Source organism: Hyposmocoma kahamanoa, unplaced genomic scaffold (assembly GCF_003589595.1).
Source record: "Hyposmocoma kahamanoa isolate Upper Pololo Valley unplaced genomic scaffold, ASM358959v1 86, whole genome shotgun sequence".
NCBI classification, from domain to species: Eukaryota; Metazoa; Arthropoda; class Insecta; order Lepidoptera; family Cosmopterigidae; genus Hyposmocoma; species Hyposmocoma kahamanoa.
The window spans coordinates 1,034,144-1,052,902 of record NW_020654289.1 but is presented as its reverse complement, the minus strand read 5'-3'; the positions used below and the strand labels follow the sequence as shown (position 1 = coordinate 1,052,902).

At 36.6% G+C, this 18,759-nt stretch overlaps 1 protein-coding gene across 10 annotated transcripts in view; it reads right to left on the bottom strand.

The window, feature by feature from the left end:
• The window catches only part of LOC113234820 (casein kinase I), a 61,685-nt gene that overhangs the window by 15,515 nt on the left and 27,411 nt on the right, over window positions 1–18,759 (bottom strand). For 7 of the 10 annotated variants that reach the window (XM_026470318.1, XM_026470321.1, XM_026470320.1 and 4 more), the window contains exons 4-9: window positions 13,082–13,245; window positions 12,044–12,158; window positions 10,731–10,850; window positions 9,278–9,426; window positions 8,265–8,435; window positions 1,220–1,300 (exon numbers count right to left, since the gene is read on the bottom strand). In XM_026470318.1, the coding sequence (XP_026326103.1) occupies window positions 1,220–1,300; window positions 8,265–8,435; window positions 9,278–9,426; window positions 10,731–10,850; window positions 12,044–12,158; window positions 13,082–13,245 (800 nt within the window). Of the gene's footprint in view, window positions 1–1,219; window positions 1,301–8,264; window positions 8,436–9,277; window positions 9,427–10,730; window positions 10,851–12,043; window positions 12,159–13,081; window positions 13,246–13,844; window positions 13,997–18,759 lie in introns of all 10 variants that reach the window. The other 3 variants (XM_026470319.1, XM_026470328.1, XM_026470327.1) reach the window with 1 other exon arrangement.

The following is an 18,759-nucleotide window of genomic DNA, read 5'->3' as shown; positions in this document are numbered from 1 at the left end:
AAGCCGGACATGTCCGGATAAATTCAAAAGGGTGGTAACCCAAACTCTAATCTACATAATTCTGGTTATCCTGGTTTCTATTTCATGCCCAACTTACAAATAAAAAAGATTACGTAAAATAGTTTAACGCTTAGCGATAATCCCACCTGATGTAAAGCGATGATGTCACGTGTTTGTCTAGTAAATGTCAAACTTTGTATATCCCTAGTTATAGCTTTCGGGAAACACAGTTATTATTTATTAAACCATTGACTTACAAATAAATGGACGACGGGTCTAATACAAAAACCACGAAAAAAATGTCCCAAGTCAACCTATTTAAACGTAGTGACATGTAAAGGAACATGAAAAAGCTAAAAAATTGAATTTAAATTGTAATGTCATCGCAGTACGGTCTAATTTTGCTTGCTTCGCTGTCAGTCGAACAAACAAAGACTAAAGCGTGAATGACGCTCTGTATACGATTTTAACGCCCTATCAGTTCGGACACTTTTTAGCGCGGACCCGACGTCCATATAATTGTAAGTCAATGTATTAAACAATAAACTTTTTTGCCAAAAAGAAAAACCTAAGACCATCGAGTATATAACCAGAAATAGAGACGAAATGTCATTTAATTTGTTTGAAAACTATTCTGCCATATCATTACTGTGACAACTGCGCTCCGATTGGCCAGCCCGAGTTCGAAACTATTGACGGGTGTCGTCAACTGTTTCACTTCAAATCGTCCAGTTAACTTGAGCTTCGCTATAATGGACGAAAATTACATATTTAATATTTAATTACCGATGAAATGTAATTCCGTTTGTTTTGTAATTAGATGTTTTGCTGTTTTTCCCACACCACCGAATAGAACAGCACGACGTTGTTAGAGATATTATCTTTATTACAATAAATACGAATTTTTTTTTGGAATATACGGAGACGTACACACAGGTCAGTAGTTGGCCTGTCTATATTTCAGTGCAAACGAGAGTTGATATTTATAAGAGATGTATCGCTAATGTGTTACCAGGAATATATGGTCCTTATTTCGCCTCTATTTTTGGTTATATACTCGATGCCTAAGACACTTTTGCACTAATGTTGCCAAATAAGATATTCCACAGAATAATTGTGAACTAAAGAAATAATCGTAGCAAATAATTGTGTTCTTTAAAAAAAATATTATAAAATCAAATAAACTTATAATTTAATAATGTTAAAATAAATAAAATACCTTATTGAAAGGTTGATGTCTATCTCGGTTAGGAGACACCACCACCTCGTGTCCGGTCTGGCTCGATCCCACTGGGGTCGACTGAAAATGCAGATATATAATTTGAAAATATATATTAAAGTTCATTTATGTTATTAACAGAGATCAAAATAGACACGAATGTATTTACCTAAACTTCAAAGAAGAAAGAGCATAGAGTGATTAATACCTCCCTCTTAAATAGCGGAATTATTACGTATTATATTCTATATTTGGGGCAGGGTTGGGAGAGACACTTATCATTAATAATATGATTATCATATTATTTATAAACCTAATTGGAATAACAAAACGCTATCGCTAGCAATATCATGCTAAATGTTTGTATCCTCTCGTGTCCTAACGTGTCAAAGACAAAAATGTCACTAACCAAATTAACCCAAATATTTTTCTTCATGCTTATTTACTTGTCTCACTGTTTGTCATTTTTAGTCAAAAGTTAAACAGACAAAACTGTGAAGAAACATGATAATTATTTTGATAATTATCTATTTAAAAAAATATCTTATAATTTTTGATTTTAGAGGCATTATTCACTCTATAATTATATACTATTTGAAGTTTATGTAAATATGCCTATTAAGATATCCTGTTATTAAGCAATGTTCTAGCATGAATGGATGATATATGAAATTGAAAAATAAAAACAAGTTAACGATAGAAGCGTCTTTATGAAAGCTGACCTGTTTTCGAATAGTCGTTATGTTTAGCAATTATTGCATAACTAACTTCCATATTATCCATATTTTTTCCCCATATCTGATCTAAACAACTTCGTTTGGGTTTTCCCTGAATTCGATCTTACCTTCCAAGGAAATATGAAAAAATGTATTGTCGTATCGGATGCCCAAACAGGCTATCACCCTGCGGTTCTCTAGTTTTCAAAAAGTGTAATAACTTAATAATGGGTGAAAATTAACTTATGAGCGCCTTTTATTCACTACGTTGTTATGTATATCACTTATTTGGTGCTACATTGATGTAATTGTAATTTCAGTACAATTGAATTAAATATGTCGAAATAAATAAAATTTGTAGTGTTAAATAAAAATGTAGCACCAAATGTGTGATATGTCACAGCCTTGAGTGCTATCTAATACAAAGCTAAAAAACGCATGAAAACTTAACCAATGAACGCTACAAAGCTTCTGACTCTTTAGAAGTGCCATGGGCAGCAAGCTTAGGTAAACATTGCAATATCAATGTTAAAGATTGAAATGTACATTACAGTCACACACAAACTATAACATATTGTACAATATTGAGTTTGTTGTTCAACCGTTTCATTGACATATTAATGTTTCCGTATTCTTGTAACCCATAAACAGGTCAGACACTAACATTATAGCATTGTTCCAACCGCTAAGGTTGACTTCATGTATTATTAATGGTGTATCAGATCTCCGATGCTTATCCAAAGGATCTACCTCACACATTACGTTCAATTGGCATACAAGTGATTCATCTAATGAAGTTTAACGGCATAATAGCTCACCACTTGTCAATTAGAAACAAAATTGTTTAAAATTGGTACGTTTTAAAGACGTACGGCATTTCTTTCGAATATGACATTGCAATAGTGACGTCATTAATGAAAGTGTCTGCCCAAAACATAAATAAGCAATCGCCGACTAACCTTATCGGACTTAGTTCTAACAACATTGGAGGGTGGAGCGTTTCGCAAGATCCGCATCACGTGAATGTTGGCAGGCTTCACATGATACCAACACAGAAAGCATGCACAGTAAGCTCATATGCAGTATCTATTACAAAAATGTCTTGACGTAGGCAGTAGAAGCTTTTTTAAAGTCTAAATATCAGTGGCGAAGGGTGCGTATTATTTGTAGTACGTTGGAGAACAGATTTCTTATAATTCGACGGGACTGTTGTAACAGGTCCCTTTGCCACTGATAATTTTGTATGAAAGTTAAATTACCCACATACTAATGGAATTTTCTACATAAAATTACATTATTATTGTAGTGGCGTAAGGATGCTCGATCGCTGTTGTATTTATCTTTCTCTCTCGTGTTGTTAATGTCATACGAGAGAAAGAGAAAAGAGTTAGCAGCTTCGCAACTGCCACCGAGAAAAACTTCACGTGCACTAAAACTATTTTGTTTCTTTTAATCTTTGCGTGCTTAGTGTAATGGGGTGCACATTTTTAGAATTCTCTGCTTAATATCCCTAGCGACAAATCTCTGTATGTTTAGAAACAAAATAGATCTAGTCTAGTTGTAATTTTCGTGAAACACAGATTATGATAATGCCGCTAGCGTATCCATTCCTTTCCCGTACGCATTAAAAGTCTACACTGGCACAACTCGAATTCAGATTTTTCCCGTACTAATACAGTTCACTTTGCTTGGATCGGGCGGCAGGTTTTATTTCAGACTAAAAAAAAATGAAATCAAAACCATTTGAAAAATGTATATCGTATAGTATACGTGTTCTATTTAGTACAGTTGATATAAAAAAAATCATTGGTATATGTACAGTACCTATTGAATAAGCGGTTTTCTTGTAAAATTTCGAGGTAAGTTTTTCGTGAAAATTTTTAAGAGTAATGTTTTCACACCGTATTGATTGATTCAACACTCTGTTATGCGGAACCAGCCAAAGCCATTTGACGTAGTTAGTATAGACTCTAACGAAGAAAGCAAAGCGTTTTGATACGAGTGGGCACTATATCAACGAACTGAGAATGGAATTTGACGACCTTGGTAAGCCTCGTGGTTTGTGGGCGCTGGATGCGGAGGTCCTGGATTTGATTCGCGGTAGGACCAATTTCGGAAATGAACTTTTCTGTTTCTGGTCTGAATGTTTTGGCAAGTGCCTCAGAGCGAAATCCGTTGCTCTGGTACGTATAGTACAGGGAATTCCCTAGTTTGGGCGCGTTCTCATTATGTCGTAATGTTTTATTTATCTTTGGACGACTGTCGCGTCTAGTCTCTTCCCATATCACGACTATCTGTCGTGACTGTGTCGTGAACGTTCGTTTAATTTGCGTTTTATTTATCGTCAGACGACTGTCGTTCTAGCTCTTCCCTTTGTCACGACAGTCTGCCCCGTAACGACAAAAAATTCGTGAACGACATTTAATCGTATTGTACTGTATGTGAACAACTACATTTAAATGTACAAGCCACGACTATATAGTGAATAAAAAATAACCAAGTGTTGGGTATATTGTTTACGAAAGAAGAACTACCGGAGAATACTGCCCTCCTTGTGATAACCACCGCATTTGCATTTAGAGTAACTTTCTTTTATAATACGAAATGACGGGACGAACAAGCTGTGTCTGGCGGAAAGCGACACGCCTATCCATGTGCGCCCGTCACTCTGGGACGTAAGTTGACAAGTCCCAGGTGCCTGTAATTTCACTAGCACCTTTACCCTTCCAAACCAGAACGCAGTAACTTTCACGTTATTGCTTTGCGGCAGAAATGGGTAAGGTGGCAGTATTTCCCTGAACGAACACCTGGACTGGATTTTCCAAGAACTTATTTTTTTCAATAACAACACTAATGTTATAGTCAATAGTTGTTGCTAACACAATATTGAACTTTTGACCCTTTAGATAGAGTACATTCGTTTGCCAAGTTTAGGTGTCTGAGGTAAAACACTATAAACGTGAATTTTCGTAAAAAGGGTTATATATTTCGTCATAGTGTACTTTTCAATGGTGTCATATACCGGGTTTGCACATAAATAGTTTCTGTACTATACTCATAAAACTGTTTGTTGGATTTTCATTATAGAAAAGACTATGAAAAGTACATTATAATAAGTTAACTCCCACGTTACAAAAATTCACAACTTTCTTGTGTTTTGCGTTGGACATCTCGATATATTGTTTTATGACGCAACATAATATTATTAGAACAAAGAGTGACATTCATAATTACCTTGTTAAATTATTTTCTTGAGCACTAACAACATTTCACAAACTACTAAAAATGGCTCCGAATCTGTTGCTGAGTTTTTGTTTTTATATTGAAGACAATATGGTACCTATATAATGAAGCAAACATGAGACCTAACAATATCCGAGTTTAAGGGTAAAAATCAGGGTTCGGAGTGATAATTATCATTGATAATTATTATGATAAGTATCACGATAATTATCTTGAAATTTATAAAATTTATTGCAACAATAAAATGCTAGCAAAATATTGTCATGTGTTTGTGTCAGAGCCGTATCAAATCAAACGTGTCACAAATAATTGAGAAATTCGTTTTCCCAAAAAATTATTTTTGTGTTAATTTCGTTTTCTCACTGTTTGCCAAAATTTTAAGACAAAACTATGCATATTTAAGCATGCCAAAGTTAAAGACATGAAATTATTCAGCACAGATAATTATCGGACATATATCAGAGAATTATCAAGAAAAGTAAATATCTTGATCATTTAAACCTTGACTATAATCATTATAGAGCCTAAAGCTAAATTTAATTTAAAGAAACTCGCAACAGATACAGTCCCGTCTAACTACACAAAAACACACGATCAGGGGAGACATTTTATTAAATAAAACAATAAATATGTAATTTCTACTAATAGCGAGGAAATCTAAGGATAGTCTAATACAAAATTCCATTCGTCAATTGAACAGTGTTTTTAATTACAATCCTATTGGGTGAGTAATAAACAAAAAATAAAAAATATATATATAAGTTTTACAGTCGAAATAGGAATAAGTGGAATAAACTCAACGAGGCTGGGAGCACACTCAATAACTTAAACCAGGTAACACTTAATATAAGGTTTAACATTTTGTGAGTTAAGCAGAGGCGTCTATTCGGAATAAGGGGGTGCAATTATTCAACGTTGGTATTTAATCACTCTGAATTTTCCTTGTAAAATGATGATGAAGGCCAATACTATCGACAAACATAAATCTTTGTACGATTTGTCGTAGTTGAAGTTTATCGATGTCGATTTCACAAAGTGTTATTTATAAAAAAGCATTTAAGCATAATGTCAAAACTGTATGTTGAAACTACAGATTTGACGCATTTTTGTAGCGTGAGTTTTTGCAATATAATATTTTGACAAAATGCATACCTCAAGCAGCGCTCCCATTCCACGAACTTGCATGAAGACATTGGCTCACATTTGCATGGACTTTGAAGTTTTTCGCTACAAAAACTGGCATGAGTGCAGCGTCCTCGTGCAAGTTCTTGCATAAGTAACTTAAACTAAGGGCGTCTTCAAACTAGACGTTTGTAGAAGCGCGGATGTGGCGCTTCAGCTGCGCTTCTAAATATTGTGCGAAAACCTAGTAGCGTACAAATTGTTTGAAAATATTTATTTAGCGGAATATCACTCCCATAATAAGTACTTACTTAATAGCGGTGACAGCCACTTCAAAATTCTACAATTTATCAGATATTTCGAGTATTTAAGAACTTAGTAAGGCACATCTAGTCTGGTTAGTGACCAACTAAAAATCTTTTAAGCCCTTCAACCAATTCAAAATATAGCAAGTATTTGACACTTGTTGACAAGTACTTAAAGTGCCTTACAAGGTATTTGAATTGGCAATTAGTGGATAGTGGAACTTTACTGATTCTGAAAATATTAGTTGTTTAATAATTTCGTCAAACAAAATCAAATTTTATTCCAAATTGTCTAATGCAATAACTAAACAAAATACCTAGCAAAATAACTATAAACCTAGCAAATGCTTATATTATATTGTGTTTTTTTTGTTTGATTCTGGCAGCTACAGTAACTTATGTACAATAAATATTTAAAATTATTAAAGGTATAAAATGTGTAATATATAAGTTGTGATCATTTTTGTCACAACAATATATTCTTTGATTCGTACCTTACTTACCTAATTACTTTTTTTACAATAAAGTAAAAGGGCGAACTTGATTTGTGTTTTTGGGCTCTCCTGTCAAATTTTGTCTAAAGCACTTACTAGGTTTTGCTATGGAGCAGCCGCGCAGTGTTCTACAAGCGTCTAATTTGAAGTTGTCCTTAAACAAGCTTTCTTATGGTCGGTTTACACGAGTTAAGTAATTAGAACGAAATTCCATTTTGAAACTTGTCAATGTGACTAAGGTGCATTTTTATATTACATTGCTCGTGTAAATCGGTCCTTAAGCTAGGGGCAAGTCGGGAATAATCAATCAATCTAGCATAAATTACGTGATTGAAATCCGCCCGCCTTGTCCCTAATGTTATTTGGTACTGTGGAGTTCGACTATATTGTCAATGTCGTCAATAGAGTTTTTCCAAGCCATACCAGATAATTGAGATTGGTTTGAAAGACATTTTCGCTATAGTTTTACGAAATGCGTCATGCAGTTATTTTCGACGCGTTGCAGTGTATAAATGTCACAGGACAAACTAATTTCTGTTTTTAAGAAAATAATATTTCATGCGAGCGATAAGCAAAAAGAAATTACAAAATAAAACTAAAAATTTGTCGCTTTGAAACAGAAGCGTTCGTTAAATTCGCTGAGACCGTCGATGCGTACTTGTTAAATGTATAAATGGTAAAATTTAAGTACCTTGACAAAGAAAGAAAGAGTTTGTTAACACGGTGGTTGCCAAAAAAGTTAAAAAGAATGCTAAATACACTAAAAAATGCGCAGTTTAACCACGAAGCTCGTTACACACACGGAAGCGTCATCGCCGTGCACTTGAACAATGTTAACCATAAAACCCGTCCGTGGTCGTGTGCGTCAGGGGAGGGCGAGGATCCGCGACCGTTACGAGGACTTACGCTTTGTTAAAAAGAATTAACAAAATTGAACGGCTCGGATGTTACAAATTTAAAAAAACTTCCGCGTAAGGTCGCGTCAACGGCGGCGCTCTACTAAAGAAACGTTCACAATTTGAATGGAAGCGAGTGTTTAAAAAAACGTTAGTCGGTATATCTTTCAGTGAGAGGCGACCTGAAACAAAGCGTGCAGGGTGCTTTAGAAGGAGCGGAGGCGCCGCGGGGGAGCGACGACGGCGGGCGGGGCGGGGAGGGGACTCACCATGGTCTTGCCGGTCCAGTCGAACTCGCCGTCGTCCACGTAGCCGCGCCGCTCGAACAGGTCGCGGAACATGCGCCGCAGCTGGTCGTAGTCCGGCGTCTCGAAGAAGTCCAGCCGGCGCACGTAGCGCAGGTACGTGGCCAGCTCCTCGGGGTGCCCCTCGCACAGCACCTGCACAAGGCGTCTCTGGGCAACTGCAGGGGCTAACTATGCACTTGGGCCGACAAATGGTGCACGCAGAAGTAGCACTGCCGGCCGAGACCTCTGCGTGGCAGATCAGCGTGGCGACCGTTCGACCACGGAGGCAGTTAGCACTAAAAGCAAATCCCAAACTACCCATAGCTCGATCTTTGACACCAACAATCACTTTTGGGTCGGCAGATAAAAACAACACCAGCATCGACGACCGAAAGCCGCAAGTTCGAGCCGTTTGTTTCAACTTAAATTCTAATGGCGTATTTTTCCACCTTATCATTCTCATTACTAACATAACTGGGTTCGAACCAACGTTTGTTGCCATACCAGGGCCACTGGCTCGACTAAACTACAGATTCAGCAAAGCTTATGAATTTCTCCATGTGCTTGTTGCAGATATTTGTAAACTTTGTGAACGTTAAACGGTTTTTTGTTGCCGTTAGGGCCACCTGTGAGAAACTTATCAAAGTTTCATTAATCAATTCTCAATGAATCAATCAATTCCACCTATCAATTCTCTTTACACTTTCCAACATTATAAACAACATAGAAGAATAAACTTTGTTCATTTTTTCTTATACACATGGTGACTCTGGCATTTACCTATTAACAATTTATATATTTAGTTATCTTTTTAATAGTATTTATAATACTATTTTCTATTGTGTCATGCGAACCCTAATATAAAAAATGTACTTACTAAGACTGTTATAAACCATGATAGATTGACATAAATGATCTATTCGTCCGATCAAAAGCACAATCCAGAAATTGCCTTAGACATTTATTGTGTTAATTTTCATTAACATGTTACATACCTCAATGGGTGTTGCCCGTTTGGTGTCACCAATTTTTTGGTATCTTTCTTTGAGTGTATCAGCTTTTAAACCCTGCCAGGGTAAGGAACCACGTAAAAAATACATAAACATATGCCCGAGAGCCTCTAGGTCGTCGCGTCTAGATTGTTCTGAAACATAAAACATTATATTGTTATTTTGCTTTAAATTAAATGTAATTATTTCACTTATATCCGTAATTCAGTGCTTTATGTATGTGTAAATTATTAATACTTGCATTTAACAGTCAAATATTTGTGCCAAAATATATATTTTGTTAGCTGTATTCAATACTGTCAGAAGCTATGGCAGAATAACAGCGAGGGCTATGTATTTGCCCATCCCAAATGTTAAATTTATTTATTTTTTATTTCATGATCTTTGATTCAAGTTCTTTGATTTTGTTTTCTATTATTTTGTTTTTTTTTTATAATTGATTATGGTTTATAATATGGTTATAAATGGGTAATAAATCCTTCATTAAGTTTTGCATGAAACTGAAATTGGGCAAGCGAGAAAGCCGAAGTTTTAGGCGTTGCTGTTTAGTTCTATCTGCGTTATGGAAATACTATGATCAGATTAAAGTTCGGTTTGCACTGCAACAGTTATGAGTAGACGCGTCTCTTGCCACCAGACGCACGACTTGTTCGTCCCTTCATTTCGTATGATGAATATGAGTACACTTTAAAGGTATTTCCTTGCTTGCTTCTAAGTAACGTTTATCTTGTGGGTTAATATTTTATGACAGTACGTGTACAAGGACAAGAGCACTTCAAATTTGACAATTGAGCATGAAACAAAGAGAACAGGTGCGGATCGGGCGCGTAACAGGTCGGGAGCACAGCGGGTGTAATTCCGTGTATTTAAATAACCATTTAAATACACGGCTGTCAGCCGACAACACATCAACCTGCGCTCGTCCCGTGACCGTGGATGGTGTGTTGTCGTCCATATAAACACACGAAATCACCCCGGCCGTGCTCACCCGACCCGACGCGAGCCCGACTCGCACCCTCTGTCAGTGTGATTCACGCTTTAAGGTTTAAATTGAACTCTATACCGCATACAATAAGAACGGTCCAAGGCGTCAAGTTTGCTCACTTGACTGCACGAATTTTATTGTTTTTTGGGTCTTTAAAATTCTAAATTTCACACAAAATTATTAAAAATTATTTATAGCACTTTTCAAAATTGACTAACATTTTTTGTTCAAAATTAGGTCGCTCGCACCTTCTCTGAAACAGTGACTTACATTTGCAACAACTTACAGAACACAGAGTTAAAACGCATAACGTGTCTCTGTTTTTGCGCATACATTTAATTCTTGTCATTTTCACATTTTGCAGTAAAGTCTGTTTCACCGTAGATGCACAATGTATAGAATCAATGCGGTTAAATATTAGAAAACAATGTGAATGTAGATAAAAAATAGTACCTTTTCCTAAATGTGTATTTATTGACATGTATCTCGCGGTCCCAGTGAGTGACTTGTGCTCCCGGTAAGGGATATGTTTGTTTGTCTCTAAGTCTATATATTCTTTGGCTAAACCAAAATCTGAAACAGAAAAATTATTTTATTAATATGGTAAAAACTAGTACAGATACAGACAAGAGCAGTGATATCTTAGTTGAGAAAGGACTTGCCTCCTATGGAGGAGGTAATGGTTTCTATTTCCAAAAACTTGTATCCTGTATCCCGTATTATAATAAGTATATTTCATTCCTTTGCCATGCGCATTGAGAAAGGAAGAAAAGCAAACCATTCGGTGCCAATGGGTGGCAAATCAACGACATAAAGATGGAGCGTTCCGGATGCATGTATAAATAGTGGTTGCGGTTGAACCGCAAACCTTGCTGCCGTAGATATTAAATTGCGACTTTGTGACACAATTGTCACCTATTAGAGGAATCAGGTGTCAGGGTAACTATACTTGGAAGCAAAATGGACCTCAGCCGATCTTTATATTTAACGGTATTTAGCACCAGGGTACATTATGTGTACACCTTACCAATTTCTACCTCTAAGCAGTAATATGAGCACTACTGCGTTCCGGTTTTGAAGGGTAAGCGTGCTGGTGAAATTACAGGCACATGGCACATGTTAACTTTGTCTCAGGGTGACGGGCGCAGTGCCCCTCAGAGCTTGCAATTTAAAGCTCTGAGTGGCACTGCGACTGGTATTTACGGTATAAGTCGTGCGTCTGGTGTTAAGCTACACACCAGTACGTATTAAATCGCAAAGATCTGACGGACACTGGTAAGGTGGCAGTGCTTCCCTGGACGCACTCTTTCACAAGGAGCTCTACTGCTACGAAATTGATATCATAAAAAAGAGCGGTTATAGCCTAGTGGGGAAATGGATTGCTTTTCAATTGAGAAGCCGACGAATCGAATCCCTGTGACGGTATGTACACACAGCTACACATTGACGTATCTTGTTCCGTTGCACTGGAGGCGATTTTCGAACACAAAATGTGTAGTCTGATGTGCCGTTGTCCGTACCTATTCTATGATTTAACCTCCACACATACAAGCCGCGCTGCTACATTTGTATGAAGTTACACTAGTTGTTTGAATTTAGGGCTATTCAAGGTTAAAATGAATAGACATTTTTTAAACAAACGCGTTGTCTTGCCGGTCACATAGTCACTTACATCAGGTGACATTGTGGCCAAGCACGCGTATTTTTTTAATTGGTCATTAGGAATGAGGTGTTGCATAGTGTTGTGTTAATATTAAACAACTTACCAATGATGTGGATGATTTTTTCTCGTTTAGTTGCTGTTCTACCTATCAAAAAATTCTCTGGTTTAACATCTCGGTATATTAGATGTCTTGTGTGGACATACTCGATGCGATGTAACTGAAAACGAACGAATAACATTTTAAGTTATTTAATCTGTATTGCTTGTCCAAAAAAAAAAAAAAAAAATTAAATGGTTGTAGAACTATGGCGATACGAGTATTTGACTGAATTGCTTCAAAAATGCTGAAAAGGAATCTGAAATACGTTTAAAGGTATTCTATAAACGAAATAAAATAGATAGTCAGCAATGTGGGGGTGTTCTGTCCCATTTTTAGCAAAACAATTATTAGTGTATGAACTGAATGGCTCCGTTTGCTTATGACGTCACTGAATAAGTACGTCCTTTTCTAACTCCCGATACAATTATTCTTCAACGATGTCCAATCATATTCACATTTTTGATCTATCATTTTAAAGGTGCCTACAGACTTGCTCGATATGTTGACGATAAATAAAAAGTACGGTATCGATTTTGTCTGGTCAATGTTCATCAAAAAAGATACGATGGCGATCATCTGTTGCTTACAAATTTACATGTTCTGTTTGATGACACAAAAAATCGAGCAAACCTGTAGGCACCTTAAAGGCTCACGTTACATCGTACCGGGGTCGGGCCGTGCTTCGGTCGTGTCCCGGCCGTGGCACGGTCAAATATCTATACTATGCTTTTGCTTCAACTAATTCATGTTAGACCGGGCCGAGTCCGTGCCGCCACCGGAACACGAATTAGTTCATATAAAAGCATAACGTATATATTTTACTGTGCCACGGCCGGCTTACGACAGGAGCACGGCCCGGCCCCGGCACAATGTAACGTAAATCAGCCTTTATGCAATTATTTCTCAATATTAATCGAATACTCGATCGCGTGGCAGTTTAAAATATTTTCTTTGACAATTGAGACGAGGGAATCGATCTTCTCATTTCATAACTAATTACTGAGTAATTTAACTGTAGGCTACTTAGATAGATATACGTACCAACTGCATAGCGATCATTAAGACAGTCTTTAGAGAGAACCGACGGCCGCACAGGTCGAAAAGATCCTCGAGTGACGGACCCAATAGCTCCATCACCAACGCATTGTATTTACCGCAAGGACCGAAGTAGTACACCTCCGGGATCCCTTCCGCCGTTGACGGTGCTAAAGTGGAAAGGAAACAGGGACGAGGAAGGAGAGACGGGGACAAAAAATAAATGTTTAGTACTCACATAGTAACACGAGCATTGCTCTCGCTCGCACCTCCACGACACAACACGCCAGCCGATATTTTAAAATCACTCACTCATCGAACATAACCCGCGAGAGCAATGTATCGTGAAAAAATAATAAACATAAAAACTAATGAGAAAATAAAAAATGGCACCTCCAGCGTCATGATCATGGTAGCCATCGCGATGTAGACACTCGACAAATGAACAGGGACTACGCCGCGCAAGGGGCAGACTGGAGTGAAAAAAATCCCAAAAAAAACTATATTTTTAAAAAGTAGAGGTGACACGTTTGAATAACCAATAGGAGAACGTTATTTATGAAAATACCGAAATTTTATCGGCAGTCCCGCTGTGGATTACGACTTAAGACTGAAACATCTATGTTTTGTCCAAGAAATATCATTCTGCCCCTCCCACTCTACAAGGGCGCAGTCTGTGTAAACTTGTCGGCATTAGTATTTTAAAATATCGGTTTCGGTGTCGTGTCAGACAAAGAGACAATCTACTCATGATGTCTGGTGCACTTACGAGCTGCATAGCGATCATAAGGACCGTCTTGAGTCTGAACCTCCGGCCGCAATGAACGAATAGGTCCTCGAGTGAGGGGCCTAACAACTCCATGACCATGGCGTTGTATCGACCTCCACATGTTCCCAAGTAGAACACTTTTGGTATGCCCTCTGGGTAAATGTGATTGTCATTATTACTGTCCTACAAACGACGCCCCCACCTAAGAGCTTGTGCACACGGCGTTTTTTTTTTACGCGTAGATGACGCGCGTTACCGCGATTCAGTCGCATCCAGTAAACAAACGGTGACGCCATACACGCTTTGCAACGCGATGTTGTTGTAGTTGAACTACTTCAAACGCGATAAAAACGGCTTCGAACACGTTTCTCGCACACGTTTGTGCAGCTTTGTACGCGTGCTTGAATCTATACATACGCTACAATCTGTTTTTAGAGCCTCTACGGTGCCGTAAACGCGCGTCATCTGCGTGTAAAAAAATATGCCGTGTACATAGGCTATAAGTAAGTATTATTTAAATCCTGCCATACACGAGAGCGTTACAGCTGTGATGACTATCACGTACAGGAGGTATAAACACAACACTCTCGTGTGTGACGGGTTTTATTAAACAATATTGTCTTGGATAATTTTTATATTGTGTTTAGATAAGTCTCTGTTGACACGTACCGTGCGTGTGATAACAAGTTGACGTATGTATGAATGAAACTACGCGTTTCCATACAAATTAATTTGTTTCACTTTTGTAGCTGTTTTTTTAAAAGTAGTACGTGGGAACAGTGCCTTATAGACAATGGGCCTAGGTAAAATTGTTTACCGAAAACTTATATTCACTATATTTTTATAATTTTTAACGGTAAAATATGAATCCAAACTTAGTTCGCCATAAAAAAAACTACTGTACCATCTTAGATCTAACGAGCGCACCGAAGCAAGTGTATTACAGTTTTACGACTGTCGTAAAAATTCTGTCTCTTAGTAGATGAATGGACACATGACATACTGATCAGACTTTATAATCTCGCATGCAAGCGAGCCCTATATCCCACGTATGTTTTCTGACATCAGCATGGTAGCATGGCGGTATAACGCATGCGACAAACCTTCCCGTGACATATTTATCGCAGTCGATAAAGCTACGTTGTCACTATTAATACTTTATTTTTTTTATTGTGAATACTGAATTGGTAAGATACTGCACTAGTGTCATTCATTTTTTTGTTTATGTGACAAAGAACCATTGTTATACATTATGAAGAACAAGGATAACGATATAAAATTGCGTATATAGCTCCCTTTAAAATGGCGCTACGGCAAAAAAGTCGTTAAAAACCAAAAAACAAAGATCTGCAACAAGCACATAGAAAAATTCGTAAGGTGCGCTGGTTCATTTTGTGGCTTAGTTGGCATAGCGTCTAGCTAGAAAACACTAGTTCGCATCCAGCCGGTTAGGGTTTCTTTCTAAGTGTTCGATCTTTGTATTAATAATTATACTTATTTTGTTAAATGTCAACTTAAATACAACCTACAGACGGTTTGTTTGGTGTACACGTCCACCAAACATGTTCACGAAATTGGCGTAGTGGACGCGGTTTTAAAAATAATAACGATTAATTTCAACAAAGTTCCAATAAAAACTTTCGTGCTCAAAATGAACTCCAGCACCAATTAACAATTTGCAAATATTGTTGCGTGCTTTATGAGTAGCTTCGATGAATCTCTTTGTAGTATATTCATACTCCTTTCGAAAGGAAAAACTCATAATGACTCTTTGTAGCGTCATTTCATACACTTGATGTAATAAAGTCACATCTGCAAAGTCACAACTTTTCAGGAGAGAGGTTTAAAGATTTTACGAACGAAAATATTTGGTAATTTTTTAATCACTGTGACATTTCAAATGTTTTACATTGCATATACATAATTTTAAACCAATCTCTCAATTAGCTCACAAAAAGAAATAGTAAATTTGTTATAATACATCAGAAATGGACAATATTTGCTGGACTTATAATTTTAAGTGAAAATTGCAGTATGTTAAGTTGATAGAAAATTAAATGATAAAGATAAAAATATATGACTCCTACTACTTGACGTGTAAAATGGAGTATTTTAAAATTGACACCATAGAATCGAAAAACTTGAGTTGGCAATTGTGTCTCGTTTCAATACTGCTGATTTTAAACGTTGTTGTTGACTGTTTGTTTGGTTGTTGTTGTTGTTGTTTTATTTGTCGCGGTAGTTTTTTTTTGCAACTGAATAACATAATAATCGAATCCTTCTTATCCTTCTTGTTTGCTACTTGTTCTTAAATTATTGTCCTAAAATCTATTCTCTCTTCGTTTCAAAGTATCTCGATAAGATATTTAAATCGATTTTTTTTCATTCGATTTTACATCACTACATCCTTAGAAACCTGTACTATGTGAAATGAACCACAGTTCATATTGTTTTTACGACTTTAATGTGATAAAAGAACTATTGACGCGCGATCAAATGTGACTTTACGATACCAAGGATATGATTTATAGGTTGTCAGATCTCCAGACACATCAAATAAATAAATAAATAACAAATTCGCACTTGTTCATACTTCCGCGCGGTCAGTTATAATTGTAACGCCTGTCAAACTATCAACATGGATCGAGATATTGGTTTCCCGCACAGAAGCCAGCCGCGACGCCCCACACTCTGCAACCCCCCCCCCCCCCCCCCCCTGCTGACGCCTTGGATAGTAATCCATATCGAGTGTGACACACACTTTGTATATACATGTGGTTATATCACTGCGTACACAACTACTACACACGTGCGCGTACAACGTATCAATGGCGATGACAACTCCGTATATCCGTAAGTTAAATATGAAACGATCCCTTTATATTACTTTTGGCCGCTAGGGGACGCTGTACAATTTGACACTACCAATAATCAAAGATCGGGAAAAGCTGAGTACACCTAAACTTAAGTAAGGGAGTGACCACACTTATCTGTTTCTCAAATCTTTTAATAAGTGTGGCGATATCTTGATACACATAGAGAGAATAATACATCCATCTGTATATATATATATTTATATTACACACACACACACACACACACACACACACACAGTGGTGGTCGTTTAATTAGAAACACTTCTTATGATTGAAGGAAGTTTAACTTCAACGTACAAATGTTCGTGAAAAATATATAAATTCAATAATAAATAATCATGCAATAATGTAGCCACTTAAATAAAAAATCATTAAATGCATAAAAAATAAAACATATCTTACATTTAATTATAAAATGAGTGTTACACAATGTACGAGTATATTTTCTGTTCCTGGCCGCTTGGATGTCTAATTAGAAACATTTGAAAAAAGCATCCATAGCTCGTTCTTCTTTTGGAATTGAAGAATAACATTTCTTTCTTGATGTTTTCTATTAATTTGGCGGCAATTCAAATTGCAATTGCAAATGGCAATTTGATCTGAATTTAATTTTGTTCAAAATGGGCAAAAATAAAAGTTGTGACGCGTCAACCAGGCAAATAATTGTTAATTTACATTTTGATCAAAAATGGACGTACAGAAGAATAGCTGAGCATTTAAATTGTTCTGTGAAGAAAGTTTTTAATGCAATTGATCACTATAAAACACACGGAACTGTTGAAAATGTTCTTAGAAAGGCTCGGCCAAGAAAAACCTCTCCCAGAGAAGATAAGCTAATCGTTCGTGTTGCTAAAAAAGACCCATTTAAAGGCTCAAACCAGATTAAAAATGAAGTTTTTTCGCCTGATGACCCCAGAACCGTCTCATCAAGACTGATACGCCGAAGATTAGTGGAAGCTAAATTGTTTGGAAGAACCTCTCGAAAGGTACCGCTTCTTACCAACAACATCGAGAGAAGCGATTATTATTCGCAAAAAAATATGTTCATTGGACGGTACGAGCCTGGAAAAAAGTTTTATTTTCAGATGAAATGAAAATAAACATGGTAAATTCAGATGGAAAGCGCCGTGTTAGACGTCCTGTAAACAGTGCTTTTAATTATAAATACACAAGGAGCATAGTCAAGCACGGTGGCGGAAACATTAAAGTTTGGGGGTGTTTTTCCGGATGTGGAGTTGGTTCCGTTCGGAAGATTGAAGGTACAATAGATCAATGGCAGTACAAAAATATCTTAGAGGACACAATGATTCTCTACTCGGACGATCATTTGCCTGTAACCTGGATCTTTCAGCATGACAATGATCCTAAACACACGGCCAATAGCGTCAAATGTTTCCTTAGCGAACAGCGTATATCCGTTTTAGACTGGCCAGCAAAAAGTCCGGATTTAAACCCGATAGAAAATCTGTGGTATATTGTTAAGAAGAAAGTCTCAAACAAACGTAACACCAGTCAAAACGAATTATTTGAAGCATTTGTTGAAGCATGGAATTCAATCCCCCTAAAAAAATGTATGACATTGATTGAATAAATGTCACGTCGTTGCAGAGCTGTTATTGAAAATAAGGGATACGCCACTAAATATTAATTATAAATATTGGTAGGCTGTGGATAGTAGCTATTTCGTAAATAAAAATACTAATTGCTAATAATTAAAAAAAATGTTGTTTTTTTACACTTTTTTTGTTGTTGTTTCTAATTAGTTGTCCATTATTTGTTTATGTGTTTGTCCGTAATGTAATATTGAAACTGCACTTGTGTAGTGGGATTTATATTGTTTTTCTAATAAATAATAAATCGTTGAACCTATTGTTGTCCTATTTATTGTTTAATTTCAAAAATAAAAAAATAAAAACGATTGCGGTGAAGTTTCTTATATAATGTCAAGGACCGTTTGTAGTGTTTCTAATTATACGACCATCACTATGTATGTATATATATATATATATATATATATTTTATATATATATATATATATA